Genomic DNA, 16334 nt, shown 5'->3' on the forward strand with positions numbered 1-16334 from the left:
CACAAGGGAATATTCAGTTAAAAAATGTCATGAACAGTTTACAAAGTAATTAATGGTGTTTATTAATAATGGCACGCTTTATTCTGAAAATCAGAAAGACACAACAATCCCTTTCCTTGTTTTTACGTTTTAATTTATAGTATATTTAACTGATTTCTTCAAATGAAAACAAAGAAATATTCTTTAAAAAACATCCTTTTTACCCTTAACTTTTTAAAAGATTGTTTTTGTAAAAAAAAAAATCACAAATGACATAAATAAATGTTATTTGATGAACTTTTATCACACTTTTGAGTTAAATATCTGATTTAATCCCGTTCACTGTTCTGATAATAAAAACAGTTCATAATAAGGACACACTTTATTTTGAAAATCTGAAAATATCTCTTTACTTGTTTTTAAAAATATATTCTATACATTTCTTCAAATATGATAAGAAAAAATAATAATAATACAAACAACAACAAACAGACACAACAGTTTAATGTGTCACTACTAAGTTTAATAAGTTATAATAAAATACAATATAATATATAATAACATATATAATAGGTATAGTAAGTATAAGTATAATAAATATTGTAGCTATAAGTATGATAAATTTAGTAAGTATAAGTATAGTGAGTGTAATAAGTTTAATAAGTATAGTCAGTATAAGTATAATACATTTAGTAAGTGCAAGTATAATAAGTAAAAATAATATATAATAGGTACATTTTTCATTTTAAGTAAATCTACAGCCTGTTTATCAACTGTAAAAAGAAACAACAGGTGTGTGTTTTCTTTAATGTGAAAGTCCACACTAGGGGTGTGCTAAAATACCGATTCAACATATATCGCGATATATTGATTTTTTTTAAAAAAAGGTATCGTTTTTACACAAGTTAAGTATTAAGCACAAATTAAATATTATTAGTTTTTCAAAGAACAAATTGATATTAGTATTAGTACTGAAGTGTATGTGCAGGTTAAGGTGCTAAGTATGAGTTTAAAATGTGTGGCCAGGTTTGTTTATAATATAAACACTGACTGAAATGTTTATTTTTCACATGCAGCAACATTTTCCAGTTTTCACAAAACAAGTTAATTCTGCTTGTTAACTCATTCAGTGCCAGCCATTTTCAGATTTTCTACCCCACTCAGTGCCAGACGTTTTTGAGCATTTTGACTGATTTTAAAGATACACAGAAATATTTTTTACTATGACTATCTGAAATCTGACACCAGAAAAATTGAAGCCTTGACTTCATCAAAAACAAAACATTTGTTTCTGGCTCGTTTCGTTCTTTTGTAATCAGCCGTTGAATAGAGCAAGTTTTACGCAAATCTTACCTCCCACGTCACCTATTATTTTGCTATCTGGCTCACAGGCTAAGGGTATTTTGTACCCCACCTCCACACCCCTCCTCCTCCCCCTTCCTCCCGACACGCAGGGATGACCCGTTTGGCCCGGTTAGTTGATGGTTCATCTCACGATCACAAACATTATCACAACATCATCCACTCAGGTCCACACATGTTCTGTGTTAGTATGTGGAACTGTGAGCTGCTGGATACTTCACAATATCAACTCTGTAGCGCCATAATCTCACTTTTTCCTGCTTCTTCCTGCTTTGCTGGGTAGCATCAGCGGCTAATCTCTCATCTAAAGGTGCACTGCTGCCATCTTCAGGGCAATGTTGGTCACTACAACACCCCACACCTTAGATATTGATGAGGGACCTCCGCCAGGGTGTTTTCTAGTAATCCCCGTGAAAAAATGCAAATGACGAGTTATCTCGTCAATGGCACTGAGCGTTTGGATTTAAAATGACGAGTTATCTCGTCAATGGCACTGAGTGAGTAAAGCAACACTGATATATGTCCATGTTTACAGAGAAGATGATAATAGTAATTTATTCAGTGACACAGATATCGTGGATGAAATGTCCCGTGATATATCAATTATCGCAGAATCGCTGTATCGTGATAACATTATTATCGTGGGCAACAATATTGTGACGTATCGTAGGTACCTGGCAATATCCAGTCCTAGTACACACACTAAATATTTTATACAGACAACTGTACTGGGAAAACTACGATATCCACAGTCCATAGTTGTGATTGGGCGGTTTTAAAGTGTAACGGATGTTTAGATGCAGCCTGGTGTTAAATACATCCTCTCAGTGAGTCTGTGTGCATGTGTGTGTGCTGTGAACAGGGTGCGAGTGATAGAAAGTAGAAGTGAACAATAGGTGTGGTGCGTCCACGATAAAGGCCTTTTTTCTCTGTGATTCAGGATCAGCAGTGCTCACACTTTAACCAATGCCCACTGAAAAGCTGGCGTCCGCGTTCTCCTCCTGCCTGTTCCAGGACACGTGGAGAAACCCCACAGGAAACACACGTGGTCCAGGACCTGATCGACAACTACATCACAATCTTCAGTGTAAGTAAAGAAGTGTCTTTGTCCTTAGTTTATTTATATATATATATATAAAATTGTGCTTTTGGTGCTTTAAACTCAGAGTATTGCTGGATTTTATTCTTTACAAACTGCACACACATCTCAAGAAAATGTGTTTATATGATGAGGTAATCACATTTTCATAAGAAACTGTGAAAATGTTCTGTGTAAACAAAATACTATATACGCAATAAAAACTAAAATGTTAGAGTAAAACTGACATTAGCCACACATTATATAATAATTATGTTTAATCATGATACCCCGGCCTTCGATTTTAAGGTAGGGTAGGCGATTTCAAAAGCTAGCATGATTTTGAATGTAGCCTCCCCGATGGCTCCGCGTTTACCCCCCACCCCTCTGTGCTCCGTCTCACTCACATGCACGCGCACAGCTGCTGCAGAAGAGGAGCACAGCTCATTGCTTGTATTGTGTAGAAACATTGTTGTCTAATTTCTTATTCAGCAGTAAGTAAACACTAAACTTTACCATTATATATGTTAAAAAAACGTGAGCCAAACTCTGTTTTAAACTCTGTCAGCGGTGACACGCTTTCAGTGGTGAACTGGTGCGTGTGAGGGATTGATTTTTTTGTTCCTTTTTCAGAGCACATGAGATCTTAATTTCTGTCAGGACATAAAGACAATTTCAACCAAAAATTTTAAAAAGTGTATCTGGAGAAAATTACCTACCCTAGCTTTAAACATCAAGCACATACATACCAAACATTACTGTACAGCCAGCAAATTGTCGTCAATTTTGCATGAAATTCCTTTCCAAGCTAATGTAGGTGACAACATATTTGCATCTTTATGTAAAAAAATTATATATATATCTAATTATATTATATTATATTTCTGTGCTTATGACTTTAAGGTGCGTTGTGAAGCACTTTGTGGCTTTTTTGTCTGTGAAAGGTGCAATACAAATACATGTTTCTTACTTACTTACTTACTTACCCCCTACAGAGGGAAATATCACACTGAAATCGTGCAGTATTGTGTAGCACGAGAGTGGACGTTTCCATTTGTTTGCTACACTTGCGAGATATTCAGCCCTGGGGCTAAATATTTAGCAAGTGTTTCCCCCCTAAATTACAGGGGATAAATATCATGGAAATGATTTCTCTTATCAAGCAAAATCGTAGGACATTGTCTACTTGTTACTTAGTATTTAGCTTATTTCTCATCTTTTTCTCATCTTTCATTTGCCACCCGCACATGAAGGTTGCGGCGTTTACAGTTCACCGTCGAAACGTGTCAGGGGATAAAATGTCTTGAAAACCTTGTCTGAATAAACAAAACCTAAACATATAAAATAAATAACTAATCAAATTGAAACGTCAACGCTGCTTGGTGTAAAATATAAGTTAATGACCCCCTGGGGCTCAGAGGTAATTTCCTATGTCTCGAGTTAACTTTTCCTCCTTCTATATTGTATATTGTGCGTATGAAAAATAGGCTGCAGACATAACTTTATCTACTATTTCATGCTGCAGCCATGAGAGGAGCCAGAATGCCAACAAACAGCCTTTACTTAAAAATGAACCAAAAGTGATGAATGTAACTCTTTGAAAAGTTCCCCCGGCGTCTGGAGCACATGGCACTAAATAACTGCTAATTAACGGCGGAACGCGTGCATCTATCTTTTTAGGAACGTCGCCATTTGCATGACGAATAACCAGCAGCCACAAACAGTCGCGAGCCCAAAAGCAGCGAATACAGTCACTGTGACATAAAACAAGACGTCTCGCTCATTAGGTGGCAGTTGTGTGGCTGGATGTGGAAGACAGGGTCCATTATCAGGTCTCAACACACACACGCACACACGACGGAGGTGTTGATGTGGAGTTTCTTCCCTCTCTTGGCTCTCTCCGCCATTCCTATAACTTTCGCAAATTAGATTATTCTCTCCAAATGACAATAATGTTTTAAATAAGTCATTTCTGACACAGCTTCGGGAAGAAGAAAACAACACTTTTAAATGTATCGGAAATTGCTTGATTACTCTTTCGAGCAAGTTGTGAACTTTAAAGTGATACTCAACCTGGCATTATCAAAGCCCCATTTCTCCATAATCTGTTAGGAATAACGTCGTAATGTATGGATGACACGTAACTAACCACTAAAAGCATCTGATTTGAACTATATCACCATAGTCTTTCTATTGGAGTGAATAAGAGAAGTCACAACAAAAATATAATGTAATATGCAAATGCTGATTGGCTGAAATCTCCAAAATGGCGACGCCCACACATAAAGGGAGCTTACGTGTGTTTGAGGCTAAAAGTTAATATAAATATTTAAGGTTTTTTTTTTCCTACCTTCTTCACAGTGTTTTATTGAACAAATTCGAGGACAGATGACAAAGCTAGTACTATATCATTGTGGTTTATCATCACCCGCCACAATGTGTGAAGGGGGAAATACTGTAGGTTGAGCTCCGTTTGCCCGTGCGTACTCAGAAAACCGTTCAAGATACGATAACCAAATGTGGTCTGTGGCTTCAGGGTATCAGTACATTGATGGGGTTTGAAAATGAGAAGCGCCGCAATTATTTTCCCCGGAGTTATTACCCTTGTTCCTTTTTTTTGGACTCTGTTCAAGGTATCCTCAAAGGGGACAGCTTTTCTTAGAAACCGTTTTAAGATAGGATAACCAATTCGGTGTATGGCTTCAGGGTATCAATACCTTGACGGAGTTCGAAAATGAGAAGCACGCAATTATTTTTTTCCCGAGTATTGCCCTTTTTTCTTCAAAGGGGACAGCTTTTCTCAGAAACAGTTTATGATCGTTAGTAATTTTATATTCTGATGTGATAATATTTTATTAGGTATAGATCTAAGTTCTTAGATTTAGGACATTTAAGAAAAGGTTGTGAGTTATGATGTTGATGACTGTCTTCTTGTTCTATGTACATTAGGATGACTCGAGGTTTTCTTGAATCTACCTTGTAATGACAAAAGACAATATATTAGATAAATAACTTGTTAGTGTCCATAAGGTTTAAAAAGCATAAAAATTGACGTACACGAAAAGCAGAACAACATATTGTTAATTAATCCAGAAATGAAACTTATTTTACCCTTAACTTCCTACATTCTAAGTTTCAAACCCCTCTTTGAACCTCCATGGAGGTTGTATCATCCAGGATGGTCTTCCTACTAAACATTTTTCCATTTAAATGATATATATATATATATATATATGTATTTGGTCTCTTTTCAATCTATTTTGGAGTTTGTCTTTCTCTTCTCTCTGCTGAGCATCTCGTCAAAACAAAGCGTCATCTTTAATGATTCCATCACATGTTTTTAACGTCTGTAATGACATGTACTGGCTTCAAATAGAAACTGGTTCTCCAATAGAGCAAATATTGGCAGATTTATTGTCTTATAAATGAACATGCATCCATGAAAACCTGGACATTTTCGTGAGGTTTTAAAATCCGGATGGACGTGAAAAGACGTATGGTCACACTCACAAAACTAAATAAATGTGAAAAATAACAAAAAAAAAAAAAAAAGGAAAAATGAACAATTAGCTACAACATACGTAAATATACCAAAAGTTAAAAAAAAAATAAAATAAAATATTGTTATAAAATTGATGAGTAAAAGTGGAAATAAAAAGAAAAATACACATTTATATTTTGTTGCGACACAAATCTGCCAAAAAATAAATTTAATAAAAGAATAAAAGTGAAAAAAATACCTATATGTTTATTTGTATAAAATAATGATTAAAGTAAAAAAAGTGAGTAAGTAAAAGTAAGTAAAATAATAATAAAAAAAAATAAATAAAAAAAAAAATTATTTTTTGGACAATATTTTCAAATTTTGCATTTTCTTGTACATGCATTTAATCATGTATTTATATTTTAACTTTTGTATTTTATCCCACTTATGTTTATTTGTATTTAATTTTCAATTGTCCTTTTTTTTTTTCACTTTCAACTTATTTATTCACTTAATTTTAAGTTTTGGCAGGTTTGGTCCTCCATAGTATCAGTGCCTACAAAAGAAATAACCTTGAAAAACACAGAAATAAAAGAAAAATTATTCAATGACTCCAAAGACATTTTGTACAACATCAATTTCATGTAGCGCTTTTTTGGACACTAAAAGTCGCTTTACAGAATTATGCGATTATTCTTTCACTCCAAACCTCTGGTGGTAAGCTACTATTGTAGCCACAGCCGCCCTGGTGCAGACTGACGGACCTACAGTTCATTCTTGGCTATTTCTTGTCCAATCGTGAGTTTGTTTCTGGTCTTTTCAGGTCAACAAAGACCAAGTCCAACAAATGGAGAGAGAGACGGGCTCATCACTCGCTGGAACGAAAAGAAGGACACAACGGTGAGTTTCCATACAGCGCCTCAGTAGCTACAGACGGACTGAATGCTCCACCTCTTCCAAACTTTACTGGTTTTTCCTTCTGAACAGATTACGTTTTTGGTATGATTTTAAAGAGATTACAACTCCGTGTTTTTCAGCTAAAAGAGAGAGAATCTTTCTTGTTACTAAACCCAACAGCCACGATCTGCTGTTTATTGTCATAAATTGGTCCTGATCAGCTTCTGTAGATTTGACTTCATTAGCAAACCTTGACTTTATCACGAGATTGTATTTTGTGTTTCATGTTTGAAAATTTCGACTTTAATCTCGTCTTTTCGACTTTATTCTTGACATTTGGACTTTATCTTGATTTTGCCTGAAATTCTTTTCTCATTCCGTAGATTTGACTTTTATAGCAAACTTCTGAAATTTATTGCAATAATTTATTTTAGGTGTATCTCAAAATTCTACTTTTATCTCGACATTTCGACTTTATTCTGATTTATCCAAAATTATTTTTTCCATCGAAATTGGCCCTAATCCACTTTCAAAGTTTTGGCCTTTATTTTGAAAATTATAACTTTTCACTGACTCTCCTACCCCACTTCCTGGTCCATAGAAACTAGGTTTGTCCGCGGCATCGGAACGTCTGCCCACCCACTGTTTAAATAAACCATTAAATATATAAAATATGTGATTGTCAAGTCTTTGCTGGGTCTTTGGTTTGCACTTAGATTCAAGAATAATGTGAGTTTTGGTTTTTTGGTTGAAAGTTCAGATGAAAGGGGATGTCTGGATGACGTAGAAGGTGAGTAAATCACTTTTATAATGAGGTGTATACACGTCCACACCTATTATATAGATAGTAGCACTTTAAATATATTCATTTACAGGCTTCAAATATACAATTTTACTCCTTCTCACCATTAATACTCCAAAAATGATTGTTTCATGGAAATATTTTAAGCGTCGTAGGGTTTTTTATTTCATTAGTCAAGCATGAGGAGGAAGAGGGAGTTACTGAGCACTTTGCATATCTGCGTTTTGACATTTTGACAAAAGCCTACATTTGCTGCGTTTGGTTTGAATGACGGTAATTTCAGTGTCATTTAAGGGCCAAGACAGTCAGAGGTGTTCCCTCCCTCTCAGCTCGAGACACTAATGGACCTCCGTTCACCTTCACATTAAAATGACAAGGAAAATGTAATTTCCTAGATAGTCGACGGAACACAGACCCTTCAGAAAGAGTCAGATTAACAGTTTTATAAGCCTCACCTATGACCTTTCATATCTCTGGGAAAAAAAAAAAAAAAAAAAATGACCCGAATCATTTTCAACATTGTCACTCAGATCTTCTTCACACCTGAAGAATCCCATTCTCTAATTTGATGTGGAGAGGATTACAGCTCAGACACTCGCAGGGAAGGAGTGCAGTGGATTTGCACTAATGAGAGAGAGAGAGAGAGAGAGAGAGAGAGAGAGAGAGACATTTAAACTGAATGTCAGAAGGAAGCTAAAATCCTTTCTTATGCATTTGGCAAAAGTTTAAATCAAATCGTCTTCCGTGTGGATCTGCAAATTGAAAGAGGAAAAACCACACAACTGTGGTGTTTTAGGCGAGTTTTTACGTGTTGAAAATCAAGTTAAAAAAATTGCGAGAAAAAAAGAAAAGAAAATGAAAGTCAAAAACCAAAGCATAAAATGTATGCTCATAAAAGATGCTGAAATATTGGCCGCTAGGCACCAGTCGCTAGCGAATAGTTTAGGGGCCGTTTGTATGTAGTATTTAGTGTGTTCACATTAGATAGTATGAAAAGATACCCAGATGTATACTATATTGCAACATTTTTGAGGCACACGAAGCGCCCCATGATGCATTGCGAGCGGAACGTACTTCAAGCTAAAAATCAAACATCCCCTTTCAAAACAAAAGCATCTCTTCTTGTCTTCCTGTAGTTTCTAACGTTTTTGTAATAGGGCTCTTGTTTTGAAGTTAACCAAAAGTTTTGTCAGTAGCACAATGCAGGTCTCCGAAATCTCTGAAATGTACGACACAAAAGATGTATACGCCAGGTTTCTGGATCAAATGAGCACATGTTGATATTCTACAAATGTTTTTAGAACTTTCAAAGGTGGAGAATCAACAGAGATATTTAGCCTCAGTGTGATTCAGGTTTTTGTCGTTGTAGGACCGAAATGCATCTTGGGAAACTTGGAAGCATACTTGAGCGGGAACGCTCATTATCCTAATTATACTAATAGTATATAGACAGTATATCTCAGAGTTTGTAGTGTAGAGTACGCATTGTGCCATTTCGAACACTGCCACAGTTATATGCAAAGACCATTTTACGGCAGACTTGTTCTGTGATGACGTGCACATTCAAATGTGACGTGCATCGTTTCAGGAGCAGAACCAACCATATTCATGCACGGACGTTAAAACGAACAGTCTTAGAGGTCTCATGTCATGCTATATTTCACCCTTCGCCATTTGTTCTAAGAACCCCAAAAACATAGTATTTGATATTTTCTCAAACTCACCTGTTTTCCAGAGTTTCAGCCTCTGAAAAGTCACTTTCTGAGCAAGTCTACACAAACAGGCTGATTCATGAGTGGGCGTGTCTATAGACGGGGACTCCTCCTCAGGCACGGTGACGGGGCCAGAGGACGGCCCCGCCCTCCTCCCACCCACTCTGTAGCTGAGCTCATGCTGCTTTATAAACACGAGACAGAGCGTGGGGGGCGGGGCATTTGCCACTACATACACAGAATGTAGAAAATACATACATAGCACTGCACGAAGGACGCTGAAATGCTCTCCTTCTTGGGCATGTCTGTTTACATGTCAATCACGGCAGAGAGCTTCCTGGAGGCGTGGCTTCTCCAGCTCAGTGCCGCGTCAAATTCGTCATCAAAGTGGGAACGCGTCATCAAATTGGAGCGAGGTGTTTGTGTTCACCCTGCAGTAAGAAAGGAGCAAATCACCCTCTAACTAACGATTGAGGGAATCAATGAAAAAATCACTTTGGAACATGTGTTTGAAGCCCTAATAACACTTTATCATATTTAATGTACAGAAAAGTTGATTGAGCTTAACATGGGTCATTTAAAGATTTAAAATCCTAAACATGTGAGTGATAAATGGGCTTCTAGAGTTCTGCATTCTTCATCATTCTTACTCTTCAAAAAATGTTTTGCTTAGTCCACATTTTTGTAAATAAAATATAAATATCAATGTCTTAAGTGTTATATGGATTTTATTTTTTTTCTTACAATTTACCATATGAATCTACCATATTTCAGGATTATATGTTGCACTTATAGGTTGGTTTTAGAGAAACAACTGTATTCTTGGCTTTTGCCACGTTTCCAGCTATTATAAGAAGTTATTATCAGCTATATATTAACCTCCTCTAGCTGCAACAGAGGCTCATATTAGTGATAGAGGGCGAACGATGGAATCCCTGCAGTATAAGTCACCTCCTCAATTACATAAACATAATAAATAGCGACTTATACTCTAGAAAAGACGGTACGTAGGCTGGATTTGGCAAGCAGGCCTAGAACTGTAGAGGTGACGAGTTGTTGCAGTTTGTGCAGACATTTTATAAAACATCTATTATCTTTAAAGGTGTAAACTAGACAGTACAAACAATAATTTGACCCATGATGTTTTTGTAATCAAAATGGTGCAAACCATTTCCTTCTCCTCTGGGTTTTCTTTCCCGACTTGGTTTTCCTCTGTTTAACAGATTTTCACATGATTTTTTTTTTTTTTTTGGTGCCATTTTTAAACTGATGTTCGAAGTTAACGCCTGAGGGTAGGATTTCACCTCAGTGGAGGTAAAACACTTTTTACGTGCCTCTGCTTCACAGAGACAGTCTTCATTTAGCCGGGTTAGCATCCAATTAGCAGCCCCGGCTCCTATAAAGACCTTTGGTTTTCACACGTCCTGAAATAATGCGTGTAACATTTCTCCAGTTGCGGTTTGTAAACACTGTAGCAGAAATGGGAGACTACATCTAAAAGCTAAAATTTTAGATTTTTGGATTTTAAATTTAGTCAAAATTGCAATGGTTTTAGTGAAGTTTTAGTAAATTTTATGCTCAATAGTTTTATAGTTTTGTTTTAGTCGACAAAGAATATATGCTTTTTAGTAAATTGTATATGTCTATCTGAAAGTTATGCAAAAGTAATCAGTAAAATAAAGTCATTTTGTAACACTTTATAAAGTGTTATATTGTTAATAAAGGATTCTCAAACTAAACAATAAAACAATAATCATGAAAGAAATGCATATATATAATTACAACGCTAAAATAAAGTAGGCCTACATCTTTAACAATTCCAGCTGACGTTGTTTAACATTAATTTACATTTGAAGGAAACTTATCAGTCATTATCAGACACATTTTTGAAATAATAATATATTTTTTTTAATTCACCAGTAAAAGGTTGTGTTCATAGTAAGTTTCATTCAACTTTAAGGTGTTTTGTCAGAAAGAAAATGAACTTCAGGGCTCATTTTCTTTATAAAGGGCAGCTCACAACGCTGATGTGTTACCATGGCAACATACCCGATTACAGCGGTTTCGATGTTAACGCACTGTCGTCTGATCCACTTGTTTCTGTTTGTTAAAATACTCAAATTCCCAAACACAAATCTAAATGATTTGGACCGATCTATGAGCTCCAGCCTTTCATTGACTTTGGTCATGCGGATGTGGTTGACGCCGAGAGCAGAGGCTAGCCGCTAAGCTAACCCTTTGGGTCGCACCAATAAATAAATATGGGCACTAGGGTGACCATATTTTGATTTCCAACAACCACGACACTTGGGTTGACCTCGGATACTCAAAGTACTCAACATTTTCTTGAATCTACCTTGTATGGCAAAATACAAATGAAATGAGTTGTTACTGTCCTCAAGGTTTAAAAATGTATTTCTCTCGTTATAACAAAGACTCTGTAATCAGTGGTGACTCAAGTCACTCACCTTTATTATGCACTTTCACAATCTGTCCTTGAAAAATCTCATATATACCATCTTAAATCCACCGTCATTTGGTCTCTTGTAATCTCTCTCTTTCTCTTGGACTTTGCTCCTCTTTCTCTTTTCGTCGTGTGTGACAATTTCATCAAAACAAAGCGTAATCTTTAATGATTCTGTTACGTGTGAGTGAAATTACCATCGAGCAACTACTTAGCTTTCAGAAACAGGTGGAATTTCTCAGATAGAGCAATTATTAGTGGTGTTGCAGTCTTTTAAATTGACGTGTTGCCCGAGAGGCGTTCAAGGTCCCTGGGAAACTTGGACACTTTCAATAATTTGTAAAATATCTCCAGACAGTTCGTAATAGACATGAAAAGAGGACATGTCCGGGTAAAACCAGACATATGGTCACCCTAAGTGTACGTCAACATCTAGCTTTTTAATGCTATGCTGCACCCTGTCACACAAGTAATTCAACCCAAGTCCTGTCTCGTCTATGAAAAAAAAAAATCCATCTATTTTTAGGTAGTCATTTTCTCATGCTCTTTATAGAAAATAAAGTCGTTTACTAACATACAGTATTTCATTGTTATTTTCGTCGACAAAAGGAATAAATCCTATTGTTCTTGTTCTCTTTTCAGTTCTCTCCGGCTGGTGACTTGATCTTTGAGGTGTACCTGGAGAAGAAAGAGCCAGAGACATGCTGTTTAATCAAGGTTAGTGTGTGGATGTGTGTGTGTGGGTTAATGTGCCTATCGCCACCTTCCACACGCTCAGTATTGTGTGTGTGTGTGTGTGTGTGTGTGTGTGTGTGTGCGCGTACACAGCCTTTTCCACCCTCAGGCCCTTGTCGTCAGGTGAAATAAGAGAGTGTGTAGTGATGGAGAATGGGCTGAAGGGCGGCTAGCAGCAGAAAACAGGAGGAGGGTTGGTAGAAAGGGGAGGTGTGGAAGGTTGATAAGAACCGTGCTGTGACATTCGTAGTTTAACCCGATGGGATTACTGCCACCAAAATAAATCAAAAGCCAGCCAATCAAAGAAACGTCTGATTTAATTGTGTGAGTAATTGCGTTTGGGGAAGGAAGGTTAGCGTCTTCAACCGAGGTAGAAAAGGGAGAAAGGTTTGGTTTTAGTTTAGTATGTTGTAGACATGCTTGGAGCACCTACATGACTGCAAGGAAAACATTCATTAAAAAAAGGTAAGTTAAGTATTGATTAAAGATGGTTTGCTTCATTTGAGTAATTTGATTCATGTTGTTGCATGTTACATCAGGTGTCTCCCAGCATGCGGCCCGTAGAGCTCGCAGAAACGACGCTAAAGATGAGGAACATCGCCTTTAATACCGAGGACTTCTGGACCACATTTGAAGTTATTGAAAATGGAGAGCTCGGTATGAAAAAGTTTCTATGAATGACTCCAAAGACATTTGTGATGCTAATTACGAGTAACAAAGTGTTATTATTCAATTTTAGACCCATTATCTAACTTGCATTTATGTGATGGCTCGGTTGCTATAAGGTCGTGGTCCAGTCTGCAGAACCGTGGGTCAGAGACCAGCAATAAATACAACTTAATGCTACTGGAGCTAAAAAATAATAAATATTCTGATGAACACAAAGTGCAGGCTTAATAGATCAATAAATCAAAGACTATTTACCGGTAGCTGAAAAAAATATCTAAAACGTTGAAATTTCTGCTCGAAAATGTTTTAAATAAATTATAACTCAAAAACTGAATTAAACTAATTAAGTGTAGGTGAAAGTGTAATTGTCAAAAATACAGGAAAGTTTAAGAAAACAAAAAGGAAATATATTTTTTAAGTCAGCTATGGCGATATGAAGTACATGCCTACTTATATTTATTATTTTTGTTCTGGTCACATGTCAAATAGAAAGTATCTATTTTTACTGTTGCCGTACGTACAACCCCCCCGGTTACCGAAGTACACGTACATAGCGTAGGGTTAGGGTTAAGTTCGGGGTTAGGGTTAGGTAATAACCCTATATCGCAATAATTTTTAGGATTAGGGTTAGCGTTATGGTTAGGTTTAGGGTAAGGTTTAGTCTTAGTCACATGACCTAAACTGACAAATGACTGATCTATTACGTGAACTAAGCTGCTTACGGATAGAATGTCGGTATATTGATACGCAACCGTACATATAGCCACTGCCTAACTATGTTGCCCAATAATGTTTAAAAATGTTGGCTTTATTTCATTTTTTCTCTTATACCTTATACAGCAAACAGTTGACCATGAGCATGTCATAACAAAATGATCGTTGGGTTTCTCTATTTTCTAATTAATTGACTTGGTTTTTAATTCCACTATGACTTTAATTAGATTGTGCATGAAATTGAAAGTTTCCTCCTGTTTTCGTCGTGCCCCACCTGTCATTCCTTTCAATTTCCCAATAGGGGGCGCGCCACACACTTTGAGAAGCACTGCTTGTAGAACGGTTGCATAGAAGTGTTGTGGTACTTCATTCTTTCCGTGATTTCTTGTGTTCGAGCAGCAAGTTCAACCTTTTAAGGTCCATTTGCACGCGAAAGCGACTTTTAGAGACTAGTTGCTTAAAGAATGTGTGCGCCCGTGATGAGTTGCTTGAAAATTGTCACGCTTTTTGCATCTTCCCCCGTCACTGGGGAAGTGACGTAGAGAAAAACCTCATGCCAATTGGATTGACTTCCAGCCTCTCAGATCGCACGATTGAGTCGCCGGAATTGCGTGAGTCGCAGCGCTTAAAGGGAAGTCGCTTGACGTCGTGTCATTTACATTGATTTTCAATGTAATCTCGCTCGTCCCAGAGTACCCTGGAGTCACTAAAGTCACTTTCGATGTGAACGCAACTTTACATCTTTCTTTTTTTTTTTAGAGCAAAACATCTTTGATTAATCTATGAGGCCTAAACTTTGTCTTTTATCTGATATTTTTGTTTGTTTCCAGCAGCTTTAACATGAAGAAAACCATTCTGTTGCAGGTGTTTGGAACTGATGTATTGGCACATTTCCATAAACAACCCACGACATCACTGCTTGTTGCATTTGTACCAAACTTCTACACACAACTAATTGCAGTCACTTCCTGCCGTCTGATTGCGGTGAAGCCAATGTACTTACAATCCTTTTTTTTTAGTTAAATTAGAGCTGCAGCTCTCGACTGTCGCGTGTTTAATTAACATTCAACTGTGCTGTTTGGAAGGAAAAAAAAGCCCCATGATTCACGTTTTTACCTCAGAGAATTGTTACACAATAAGCCTCCACTAATTGCCGCTGCATACAATCCATTTAAAGATATTAAACAGTCTTTTTGTTTTTAATGAACAAAAGCAAAGTGCTTTACTTCTACTTTTTTGTGTGTGAAATTTCTAGGTGAGAATTTGTCTTGTTCGATTAAAAATACATCAGTTGTTTGCGGAACAGAAAAGTTACTCAAACCTGTTGCCAACCAACGAATGGCCTAAGAAAAGCAGCGATGATGCCATTTTTCATCACTCTTGTTATTCCCGCCAAGGTCTTCTGTTGTGTTGCCACTTAGTGTCACATCTCCTCGTACGCGGCCGTCCTTTCATTAGGGGGGGGGGCCTTGTTATTTGCAAATGACGTTCCCTCTCTGATTAATCCGTGTCTGCGTACGTGGCGGCGTTTAGTCACTTGATGGTATGCACATGAATTATGAATCCTGACGACATATGTCAGAAATTACTTTCATCTTGTCTGCATGATCAACCCAGCGATCTCACCCATCCTATTTATGCATCATTATGCACCGATGGCGCCGCTTCCCGAGCGTTCTTTATTCTTGTCGCCGTAGCTTTCCAAGCGAGTGCGAGTCAAAAGCTGTGCTCGGTCATGAAGCTACTTTGCCTGCGGTTGCGATGCACTTCACTGTGGTTCAGTGTGAGTTTACACCTCGCTTTCATGTTTGTTTTTCTTTTCATGAAGTTACAGAGGACACAACGTCCTCCTGGAAATAAAAAAATAAAAAAAATTGATGGCGTGTTGAATATTGAACATATTTACTCAGGGTTCAGCAACATTTTCACAGGTAGAAAACAGTAAACAATGTGTTTTTTGTTGTTGTTGTTTTTAGAAGGTGGTTGGTAGCGTGACGGGTTTTCCCACCAAAACCATAAAGTGCATTAATTAGCCTTTTTTTTTTGGAGAGAAGCTAAAGATAAAACACTCCTATTGAAGACAATAGGTCATTGTTGTTTGGAAAGGATGAGCAAAGTCCATAGGATGGGTGTAAAGTGATTAAAACAGCTAAACGTGCTGCTATGAATCGGTAATAACATTGACAGCAACCGCAGCAGCATTTAAAATCTTGAATTCATGACTTTGTCAATGGTTTCTTTAATTATTATAGTCCTGAGTCCATTTATTGTCTTGTTTTCTAATAGAAAGACCATTGCACAACAGCGAAAAGATCCTTGAGCAGGTGCTGGAGTGGAGTACCTTAGACAACCCGAGCTCTGCTTTTCTGGTTATCAAGAAGTTCACTGCGGCTCGAAGACTGGATGATCTGAAAGGGTACAAATCTAGTGTGAAAAAA

General features: G+C 37.0%; 1 protein-coding gene across 1 annotated transcript in view; it reads left to right on the plus strand.

Annotated features, from left to right (window-relative positions):
• Positions 1-2307: 2307 nt before the first annotated feature.
• Positions 2308-16334, plus strand: part of LOC114480822 (arf-GAP with Rho-GAP domain, ANK repeat and PH domain-containing protein 2-like) — a 37407-nt gene continuing 23380 nt past the window's right edge. Inside the window, exons 1-5 of the mRNA XM_028475243.1 lie at positions 2308-2428; positions 6727-6803; positions 12421-12495; positions 13053-13170; positions 16183-16311. Of these exons, the coding sequence (XP_028331044.1) occupies positions 2308-2428; positions 6727-6803; positions 12421-12495; positions 13053-13170; positions 16183-16311 (520 nt within the window). The remainder of the gene's footprint in view (positions 2429-6726; positions 6804-12420; positions 12496-13052; positions 13171-16182; positions 16312-16334) is intronic.

The sequence above is a fragment of the Gouania willdenowi genome, chromosome 18 (genome assembly GCF_900634775.1).
Source record: "Gouania willdenowi chromosome 18, fGouWil2.1, whole genome shotgun sequence".
NCBI lineage: Eukaryota > Metazoa > Chordata > Actinopteri > Blenniiformes > Gobiesocidae > Gouania > Gouania willdenowi.